Here is a 12,145-nt window from a genome sequence, read left to right on the forward strand (position 1 = left end):
TTTTAGAACCATAAAACAGGAACTCCGCTTGATTCTCAAATTTTCGTGTGTTATAGCCCACTCCATCTGCATAGATCCGGACAACCGGATTCGGATCACTTAAAATTTTGGCGGCCCATCAAAAACGACCTAAGGAATAATAGTCATGGTTTCGCCATAACCATTCCTCATTTTTTGACGTTTTAGGGCCATAAAACTAGAATTCCACCCGATATTTCGTATGTTATAGCCCACTCCATCTGCATGGGTCCCGGCGACTGGACCCTGATCGCCTAAAATTTTGTCCACCCATCAAAAACGACCTAAGAAATAATAGTCATCGCTTCTCCATGACTGTTCCTCGTTTTTTGGCGTTTTAGGGCCACAAAACTGGAGTTTATCCTGTTCTCATATTTTCGTGTGTGATAGCCTACGCCATCTGCATTGGTCTGGGCGATGGGACCCCTATCGCCTAAAATTTTGCCGCCCCATCAAAAACGACCTAAGAAACAATAGTCATTGCCTCGCCATGACTGTTCCTCATTTTTTGTCGCTTTAGAGCTATAAAAAATGAATTTAGACAATTCTCATATTTTCATGCGCTACAGCCCACGCCATTTGCATGAATTCGGGGACCGGCCATAAATCTCTAACATTACGAGCTCATCAAAAATGACCTAATGAGCCATAGTCATTGCTTCCCCATGTCCATTCCTCATTTTTGGTATGTTAAAGCCATAAAATTCTGGACGATTCCCATATTTTCGTGTGTTATAGTCCACGCCATCTGCATGAATTCGGGCGATCGGCCTCGAATCTTCTAAAATTTTGGGGGCCCATAAAAAACAACCTAATTAACAATAATAATCGCTTCGCCATGACCGTTCCCGGTTTTTTACATTTTTGGTCCATAAAACAGGAATTAAGATGATTCCTAAATTTTTATGTGCTATAGTCCGTACCATCTACATGAATTCGGACGACCGGCCTCGAATCTCCTAAAACTTTGCGGGCCCAGCAAAAATGAACTAATGAACAATAGTCATCACTTCGCCTTGACCGTTCCTCATTTTTTGGCGTTTTAGGGCCATAAAACAGGAATTCAGGACGATTCTCAGATTTACGTGTGCTACAGTCCACGTCATCTGCATGAATTCGGGCGACGGACCCCGAATCTCCTAAAATTTTGCAGGCACATAAAAAATGACCTAATGAATAATAGTTTTCGCTTCGCCTTGACGTTTATCGTTTTTTGCGTTTTAGGGCCATAAAATAGGAATTCAGGACGATTTTCAGATTTTCATGTGTTATAGTCCACGCAATTTGCATGAATTCGGGTGACCGGCCACGAATCTCCTAATATTTTTCGGGCCCGTCAAAAGCGGCCTAATGAATAATAGTCGTCGCTTAGCATGACCGTTCCTCATTTTTCGGCATTTTAGGGCCATAAAACAGGAATTTAGGACGATTCCCAAATTTTTTTGTGTTATGCGACCGGCCCCGAGTACCCTAAAATTTTGTGAGCCCATCAGAAACAACCTAATGAACAATAGTCATTGCTTCTCCGTGATCATTCCTCGTTCACTAGGAGATTCAAAATAAAAATAAAAAGTAAACATGTGAATGAAATAAAATAGAAATAGAAAGAAAAGAATCTAATTGCAAAAGCAAAAAGGGGGATGTCTTTTGGGGATTCGACATGTAATATATATACATAAAAAAAATAATTGACCTTATATGCACAATATCATTTTTTGGCAAGGGGATTGACTGAACCACCTTCCGCCCAACTAGCTCCACCCCTGGTCCCAGCCTGAACAACGACTTGTCTTACGATACTGGTCTAAAAGTTAGTGCTCCTATACATGATAAATATCATCGTCAATGTTAGAACAATAAATGAAAATGAAAGTAATAAATAGGAGTAATTATAACAATTATGCTAAGCTCATAAATTATAATAGTTGTACATAAATTTCAAAAAATCTTCAAAAGTGTTACTGATATTGTTGCATCTACCATTTCTTTGTGACAATGACATGATATGAGTATACACATTTTAAGAATTACATTATAGAACTTTCAAGCAAAATACAGTGAGTGCACCTGCACCAAATGTCTAATCCAACAAACATAAGGTCCCTTTGCTTTAATGCTTCAACACTAAGCTACCAATACCAAATATTGACATGAAATCCCACTTTGTTTGTATCCAAGAACCTTCATTGTCAAAGAATACGTAAAGAATCAACATTTCACACAGGCGACCAAGGATAAAGATTCTTTCAGCCTTGAATAGAAGCGAGTCGCTTCCGGCCTGTCTTATAGTTGTAGTCTTTTAGCTTATGTAGTCGTCGGCGCTTCTTCCCTGTGCATAGCTCCCCCCATCGTAGATGGTTCAGCCACGCCCGGTGCCACGAAATGATTGAGAACTACGACGGGGTCGGCGAAGCTGGTATCCTCAGACCGCCTAAGAGACTTTCCGACTGTCGAAGGAAGGAAGGCCCTAGTACACCAACCAGGAAGAAAGATTTAGTGCTTTTCGCCTTTCCGCCAAACCAGAACGAGAGCCAATCGGGTCGATCAGAATGTCCTTATTTCACAGCGCTATAACATTCTCAAGTTAGAGCCTGACTATCTCTATTCTAAGTAGCACCCGAGAAAGCACACGCTAAGCAGATCTTTACCAAAGCCATATCTCCATAAGCATCCAAAGCTGCCTACTCATTGGTAGTGAAAAAGTAACAACATAGATATTTTTACGAAGCCAAGAGCCACTCATCTGGGACCAGAGGTATCAAATCCGACCCTGAGAATAATCCCCTTTGATAGGGAGAGCTAAAACTCCCCATAATGGGCTTTCTACGGTTCGAATCCCGACTAGCCGAACCTCAATAGGAGAGCTAAAACTCCCCCATGGTAAGCTTTCTACAATGCGAATCCCGATTAGCCGGTGGGTCTGTTTCATCTTTTTAGGTTTATGCTCTACTTCGGATAAAGATCCACCCGATTTGGATTTGAGTTCCGCACATTGGATGGGTGAACCCAAAACAAAACAAAACATTTCACACAGAATTCAAATGCGTATCACATGCTATTGATACTATCAACTTTATAGAGTTCCAGAGGCAAAAGATTTCCAAAAACATAAGCTTAAACATTTAGGATATCACAAAATACTGTTTCTAAACACTCATTTTACTGGTCTTTAGGTAGTTCTTTTTTCACCATTGTACTGCATTTGCCTACTTTCCAAGGATTGATTTGATCCACCAAATTCCTTTAGTGTCTTTGGGGGCATCATTATTTTCTGGTGGGGGATTAGTGTGTGGTGTCTTGTGGAGCTTGCTCACATCATAGCCTTCTTCTTTAGCCTTCTCAACAAGCTGGTTGTATATCTCATCATCAAGAGAATTTTGCCTACATAATACCTGCCAACAAACCGCCGCCAGATACATTTCATTAAGCCAGAAAACAAGAATCCATTAAAAAGATATGCACATTTCATAACCTAACAAACAGAAGGTTTGAAATACACGAATGTTCTATACAACAACAATAACACACCCAGTGAAGCCCCACAAGTGGGGTCTGGGGAGGGTAGTATATACGCAGACGTTACCCCCTACCTTCGGAGGGTAGAGAAGTTGTTTCCGATAGACCCTCGGCTCAGGAAAGATGGAAACTACAAGAATGTTTTATATGTAACTAAATATACTACTCGCTTTTATACTTATGGAACAAAAGCTTAGGAATTGGATATGGAAGAATGATGCCTAATGTTCTCTTAGTAAATGATATTCGTTTCAGTAGGAAAAGAGAAAGTCAGACAAGAATTAGAATATAAAATATTCATTCCGTCCCATGCATTTCAAGCCAAGCGAGGTAGTCAGATATAGCTGTTTTTCTGCGAAATAGACCAATAGAGCATATAATGTCGATGGCACGTCCAAGATCTTAGGAAAGGGGAAGCTCAAATGAGATCTAATGGGATGAGCATGCTGAACGGAAAGATCATTCACAAAATTTTAACTGTAAAATTGAATGGCGCAAATTATAATCCAAGTTGTATACCTTTATTTTTTTCATGCAACTAAGGTATCAGACTTGGAAGAACTCAAAGTATCACAGACTTGATATAACTCTTCAAGCAAATTACAACTGCAAGCAGATCAACACAACTACGAAAAGAAAAACCAAAATGTTCATAGACTCTGTCATCGGATGCTAGTTTCAACGATCGACAAATAACAAATGAAATACTACTACTAAGTACTAAGTGCCTTCTCAAGTTATAGACCTAGAGCACTACTTCTTTAGCAATTTGTTCATCTTCTGAATTTCAAAGAAGATATGTGTATCTAAGCAAAATGTGACTATTTCCGTTAATTTTAACTGATACAAAGAGATAACAAATGATCAATCTTCTTTGTTTTAGAAGAAGGCCAGATGGTTTAAGTCAAATGCTTTCCCCCAAATTTCCATTTCAACCTCTGAAATTCTATCCTTATCATCTTATAAAAAAGAGATAGAAATATATATTACTACCATTTTTTCATACATTTACTAGGATTTAGAAACTAAAGGAAAAACAACACAAAACAATCCGTCAACTACAGCATGTTTAAGGAAAGATTATAAACTAAACATGGCAAATAAATCCAAAAAAAAGAACTTTTACATACCAAGACTCACTTTCAGAATCACACAAGCAATTCAATATTCAAAACTCATCCAATTTGTACATCAAATGGCAAAGATAATAACTTTGAATATCAAAGGTTAATAGGACTAAACAATAAAAGTATTGTATAAGTTTTCCACATTTTTTACCAGCATATCAATCTCTTACAAGACTAAAAACTTCTAGAAAACATCGGACCTATGGTAAACATATTAACATGACTAAAACATAACCAAGCTAATTGTTATTACCGATATAGTTTTTTCTCTTCAATTGTACCCTATTTTCCACTAGGTCTGCATAGATTCCAAGAGATTATAGATCTTTCGAGACAATTTTTGTCCGCGTGATTTTAAGTGTAGCCCCTTTAAACATTTCTCAATGTACATATTAAAAACTCATCCAATTTGTACATCAAACGACAAAGATAATAACTTTGAATATTAAATCCTCGCTGTTCATGTTCGAGGCAGCTTGCGAGTACCTCGACTATTCCACCGGTTACCCGCTACCTCCCACCAGCACAGGTACCAGGTAACTCTGCCCATCAAGGCTTAGGCAGATGTAAGTCTATTTCACATCTACTTAACAAAAACTCAACCAATTTTCATATCAAATGACAAAGACAATAACTTTGAATATTAAATCCTCATTGTTCATGTTCGGGGTAGCCAGCGAGCACCTCGACTATTCCACCGGTTACCTGCTACCTCCCACCAATACAGGTACAGGGTAACTATGCCCATTAAAGCTTAGGCAGATTTAAGTCTATTTCACATCTACTTAATAAAAACTAAACCAATTTTATACCAAATAGCAAATGCAAAAACTTTAAATACAACAACAATAAACACATTGTAATTCCATAAGTGGGGTCTAGGGAGGGCAGAGTGTAAGTAAACCTTACACAGGTAAAAAACTTTACCTACAAAAACTTTAATTAATATTAAAGGTTAATAGTGCACTTACCCAAAGATAATTCCTACTAGGCTGACCAATCAAAGCATACTGATAATTCTCATCAATATGAAGAACCCAATAATCTCCGGTAACAGGAATAATAGGCAAGAAAGGTGGAACATAAAACTTGACTTTTAATTTAGCCTCATCACTTTTAGGATCAGCTTTATAAGCAGTGCCTTCAATATAACCTCTTTTACCATCAGACCATGTCTCATTTAACACATGCACTGTACCATCTGGGTTCAGAGTGTAAGTAGCCCTTGTGTTTACACCATTTTTGGGCTGAAATCTTGATGGGAATGAAGCAATTTCATACCATCTTCCCATGTACTTTTCTATATCAAGTTTTTTCACTACTTCCATTACTTTTGTGGCCATTTTTTTAACAAATGGGGTTTTCAAGATTCTTTTGGGGTTTGGAGAAATAGAATTTGGGATCTTTTTATAGGGAGGATTTTACGTTTGCTCTAGGATTTGGTTTCTTGATAGAGAGTCTGTGAATCTGTGTAAAGGAGGAAATTCATATTATGGGACAGACGTGGATATTTATGGACCAAACATTTGAAGTAAAAAATACTCCTATATGTTATCATAACATCTACCAGCAGATTTCTTTTCTTTTCTTTTCTTTTTAAGTTTAAGCGTCATGACAGAGTAAAAGATATTTACCAATTCCACATGTAATGATTTAAGTTATATATTATACTATTAATGTAAAGATTAATTTATCATTTTATGTTATTCAATAAATTTTAACATGTGATAGTATGTTTTTTATACTATACATTAAATTATCGAATTTGTTATAAATAGAATTGTATTTATGGTGAATGCCTATATTTAGAGAGATTTAGGGTTCATTGCTTGGTGGCTAAGTCACCCTCTCCCTATAAATAGAGGGTTCTATTCTATTGTAATTCATCCCAAATCAATAAGAATTCTCTCTCTCTACTTTTCTCTGCAATACTATTCTTCTTTTATTGTTTCATAACACGTTATCAGCACGAGACTCTAACCAATTGAGTAGAAGCTTTGGGATTGAGCATAATGATTGTCAATTATTCCATGAACTTCCTTCATGATTAAATTCTGGATTTAAGGTAAGTATTTTACCGTATTTTTCTCTTTTATTCTATACTTTGATTTTATATACAAGCAAAGACAACAAAGTTTGATTATAACTCTAATGGAGTTTGTAAGAAATTATAACCACCTGAAGTCGTAAAAGTTTCTATGTCTTGCCATGATCAAATTCATGTATGATTATGGGCACAAAAAGTGGAAACCCGTCCCATTGAATTTGCTCCATTCTCATTCCCTTAAGAGAATGTGATAGCAGTATGTGATAAGTCTGAAAGAAGACAAAATTATCACTATGAATGTATCAATGGATGTGGACGTGGCAATAGACGAAATTATAATCGTCATCATTGTGATAATGAGAATAATAAGGATTCTCAAAATTATCCCCCAGTTGTGAAAATATTTGTCATCGATTTGACATGAGATTTTATAAAGCACATATAGATGATTATGGTCTATTCATGATGTGAATGTGACAACATCTGATTTAAGAATACATATTCATTTTTGGAAGAATATGAGCGTGCTAGTGGTATATACCACACTCACCTCTAGAAGGAGGTTTGAGATGATATAAGAAAATATTGTCATTATTATGGCATGAATGGTCATTGGTCACGTACCTATTGCACGCCAAAATATTTTGGCAATGTGATTATTAAAGAATAACATTTATGCAAGAAACATATCTTGCATATAATTATGACCATAACCATAATGGTATAACTTTCTCTTTAAAAGAGATATTCACCATATGGATGTTGATGAATATGTGGTAGTACCAAATTAATTGAGAGCTCTGGAAGAGCCAATTATTACTATTTTGGAGGAACACAGTTTATTACTAATAAGGTATTGTGTTGTAGTAAGTTTCAAAGAAACTTATTCAGTTTCCAAAGTATAGCGAAAACGGTTGATTATATTGAGACTATAAATAAAGGAAAGATTTAATATCTCCTATTACTACAACTTGTAGCGAGGTGATATGTATGTGAAAAATTACCCGCTTTATTCTCCAGTTTATTCTACACAAAAAAAAGAATACCACAATAAAGTGGATGTTTATTGATATAAAAATCCATATCACAATAAACTTGGAGTTTATCGATAATTGCACACGTCATGGTGTAAACCTAGTCTTTATCAATATTGATAATTTATCCAGTTGGCATAATCAGTTTAGCCATATCAATTTAAGCATGATGTGCAAAAATAAAAGAGAATTCACATGGGTAAATATTAAAGAACTAGAAAGTTCTTTATGAATTCTCTTATATTGCTTGTTCTCATTAATTAATAGATCAACTAAAATTGGGATTGAATCCCATGAATACTGGAAATATCAAAGGTGAATACGGGCCCATTCACCTGCCATGTATACCACATAAGATGCATCTATGAGATGGTTACATGTGCGATTATGTCACGACCCAATTCCCATACCCGGTCGTGATGGCGCCTCTCGTGAAGACAAGGCCAGCCAACTAACCCAAATCCTTTCACTAACAATTATTAAACATAAATGAATAGAAGATACAACTTAATGGCATTAGAAACTGTTAATTACTACCCGACCGGGGTGTCACAAGTCACGAGCATCTAAGGAAACCTTAACACAACTACAGGCCAATAAATATATACAAGTAAAATTTCTGGAAAACAAAAGACAACATCCGGTGCCGCGAACGCTAGCGGTCACCTTGCTCAGCTACAATAACAATACCTTCAATCCGCTAATAACCCGCTACCGGGTGAACGATACCTGCAACTGCACGCGAGGTGCAGGGAGTAAAGTGAGTACTTCCAACTCAGTGAGTAATAAGAGTAGATAATAACTGAGAGGCAAGAAATCACGTAAGATCACTCCATCATGCTATATAGGACAGTACAACCCTTTGAGAAAACAGTAAAACCGTGAAAAATCCTTTAGAAAATATCTGGCTCAGTTTAAAAACCTCTTTTGAAAATATCCTTTTCCAACAGTCAAGCAAATAAATGCGTAATCAGATAGTGCAAGTCCGCACATAAGTCAGCCCCTCGGGCAGCACTCAGTTAACAAATAACACCAGGGTATCTGGTAAACAGTGCACGAAGTAGCATGGATGCCAATGATATGAGAGTGCTGAATGTCATGCCACGTAGTACAAACACGAACCAATGCATGAATGCAATGCAATGCACTTGACCGCTGTGGCGCGCAGCCCGATCCGTTTGGGTACCCGCGCTCACTGTGGGGGTTCAGACTCCGGAGGGGCTCCTACAGCCCAAGCGCAATATCAATATCACACCGCTGCGGCGTGCAGCCCGATCCATGCTCAGTCTAGAAATGCACATAAGCCACTTGGGCAATATCAAAATAACAGTTCTCAGTTCAAAACGTCAATAACATGTTGTTTAAGTTTTCAAATCTTAGAAAAATGGCTGAGTTTGCAAATTAGTATTAAAACCCTAGACCGAGATCAAATAGTGTGCACAAATAATGCGAAAACGGTGATATCAATCCCTGAAGGATTCACGTAGTTGGCACGAAGCCCAAACATGGCAATCAGCCCAGATTATGATAATAACAAGTAGTTCAGTCAAATACGCGGTAAAAATCAACAACCGGGACGGACCAAGTCACAATCCCCAATGGTGCTCTAACCCACGCTCATATCCGGCATGCAAGTCACCTCAATACAGCACTATGGTGTGCAAATCCAGGGTTTCAGACCCTCAGGATATCATTTACAAGTATTACTCACCTCGAACCGGTGAAATCTCTAGCTCGCGACGCCTTTGCCCCTCAAATCGGCCTCCACGCGCGTCGAATCTAACAAAATCAGAGCGAATACATCACAATATGCCAATGGAACAATACCCAATCGAAAGCAATCGAAAATTAGCAAAAATCTCGAAACTAGCAAAACCCGAGCCCCGGGCCCGCTTCTCGAAAAATTACAAAATTTACATTACCGGATTCCTCGTCTCGCCACGAGTCCATACATACCAAGAACTCCCAAATCCGAGCTCAAATGACCTATCAAATCCCAATTTGAAATATCAAAAACTCAAGCCCTAGCTTTACCCCTTTTAATGAATTCCAACCAATTTCCATGTTAAATTTAACAAAATCTCGAGTATTTAGGCCAAGGAACTTACCTCTAATCATTCCTCCTTGAATCCCTCTTCAAAATTTATGCAAGAAACAGATCTTGCATATAATTTTGACCATAACCATAATGGTATAACTTTCTCTTTAAAAGAGATATTCACCATATGGGTGTTGATGAATATGTGGTACTACAAAATTAATTGAGAACTCTGCAAGAGCCAATTATACTATTTTGGAGAAACACAATTAGTTACCAATAAGGTATTGTGTTGTAGTAAGACTCAGAGAAACTTATTCAGTTTTCAAAGTATACGCGAAAGCGGTTGATTATATTGAGACTATAAATAAAGGAAAGATTTAATATCTTCTATTACTACATCTTGTAACGGGGTAATATGTATGTGAAAAGCTACCCGCTTTATTCTCCAATTTGTACTACATAAACAAAAGAATACCACAATGAAGTGGATATTTATTGATATAAAAACCCTTATCATAATAAACTTGGAGTTTATTCATAATTGCACACATCATGGTGTAAACCTGAAGTTTATCAATATTGATAATTTATCCAGTTGGCATACTTGGTTTAGCCATGTTAATTCATGTATGATGTGCAAAAATAATAGAGAATTCACATGGGTAAATATTAAAGAACTAGAAAGTTCTTTACGAATTCTCTTATATTGCTTGTTCTCATTAATTAATAGATCAACTAAAATTGGGATTGAATCCCATGAATGCTGGAAATATCAAAGGTGAATATGGGTCCATTCATCTGCCATGTATACCACATAAGATGCATCTATGAGATGGTTACATGTGCAATTATTATTAATCCGCAACCTGGTCGGTGTGTGCGAGGTAACTTGCTCAATAATTTAATTTCGAGCATAATTTTCAGATTTGCTATTCAAGATAGTTGATCTTGATAAGTTGGTTTACATCACAGTTGGTTTAGCAAAATAATTTATTGAGTGCCTCCACTTAATAGCTAAACTATTGCTTATGAGAACAAAGTTATCTATATCAGTTTGATATAGGTTATATACGAAAGTATATTACATTCTCCCCTCACAAGTGGTTTCAGGGTCTGGAACCAAATAATTCTATCTCATTATTATTGATGTGCGGTATATATTTTGATTAACACCATAACGCACAAAGATGGGTTCTCAAAGTTGAGGAAACAAGTTAGTTTTTCTAACATGAGGGGAGACAAGATACAATAGTTGAGAAAAAGTTACATGGAATGAATTATCATTTATACATCTAGATCCCCGAATAAAATAATATGAACTTGAAGTTCATAAAAGGATAATTCATTTGCAATATATTGCAAAGCATGCCAGATGCATTTGCTGACCCAAAGAAAGTAACTATATTCTCATTGCAAATGCTCCTATTAAGTCCTAGAAGGACAAAGTCTATGGTACGCTTGAAGCGTATAGACAAATCGGTTTCAAATAAACTTCTTGACAAAGAAGATGAGCAAATGATCTAAATGATCATAATAAAGGAGGCAAGTGATCTAGAAGATCACATGACATAACACTTCATAAAATCTTATGAGAGATTCAGGTACCTGAAAATATGAATGAAGAGATCTCTATGTTATGTCTTTATGAAAAAATATTGAAACTGATATAAAATGTTTGTCGACGACATCTATGATAGCGCTAAAAATATATATGTGAGGATCTTAAGTCTGAAGAACAATCAAGTAGAATTGGTTTCATATGAAAGACATGTAGTTCAAACACTTGAAAGTATAAAGTCAATGATATGTACAATCAGTTTTCGATATCTTATATGTCTAGTATGACATGAAAACTTGATATGCATCTAAAGTCTATTATATGACTTAACTTATATGACAATCCATGAAGGATTTAAGTTGCTTAAAGCATATGGAATTCATGGTCATGAAGTACTACATCCTCAATGCAATTTGTGCACAAATGTATCTTGCTATAACTATAAGCATGATGATAGCGAGAATACCTCTATGGAGATATTGAAGAGTCATTCCACGACATTATATGAAGATGTTATATCTCTATCAAGAATGATGATTTCAAGGTGCAATATATTCATTCAAGTTAATATGGCTGATTTGTTTATCAAATATCTACCAAAGATCTTTTGAAGATGGTGCACAAGATTGGAATGCAAATGCTTAAGGATGTGAATTGATGCTCTCATCAGGGGGAGTTAATACGCGTTGTACTCTTTTTCCCTTATAAGATTTTGTCCCACTGGGGTTTCCTTGCAAGGTTTTTAACGAGGCAACCAAAAGGCGTATTATTAGATATGTGTACTCTTTTTTCTTTTCTAAAATT

The 12,145-nt window shown here is 36.5% G+C and overlaps 1 protein-coding gene across 1 annotated transcript; it reads right to left on the minus strand.

Moving 5' to 3' along the window:
- On the minus strand, positions 3,043 to 6,157 carry LOC109226445 (temperature-induced lipocalin-1-like). The gene is made up of 2 exons (XM_019391195.1): positions 5,633 to 6,157; positions 3,043 to 3,410 (listed from the first exon to the last, which is right to left on the minus strand). Exons 1-2 carry the CDS (start codon positions 6,002 to 6,004, stop codon positions 3,225 to 3,227), a joined length of 558 nt encoding a protein of 185 aa, XP_019246740.1. The 5' UTR covers positions 6,005 to 6,157; the 3' UTR covers positions 3,043 to 3,224.

The sequence above is a fragment of the Nicotiana attenuata genome, chromosome 6 (genome assembly GCF_001879085.1).
Source record: "Nicotiana attenuata strain UT chromosome 6, NIATTr2, whole genome shotgun sequence".
Classification (NCBI taxonomy): domain Eukaryota; kingdom Viridiplantae; phylum Streptophyta; class Magnoliopsida; order Solanales; family Solanaceae; genus Nicotiana; species Nicotiana attenuata.

What these genes read in the sequence shown, in the direction of transcription:
- LOC109226445 (XM_019391195.1), bottom strand. Translation starts at nt 6,004, where the DNA reads ATGGCCACAAAAGTAATGGAAGTAGTGAAAAAACTTGATATAGAAAAG. An exon ending in CTAGTAGGAATTATCTTTGG is followed by an intron (nt 3,411 to 5,632) that starts GTAAGTGCACTA and finishes GTTTGTTGGCAG; the next exon opens with GTATTATGTAGGCAAAATTC.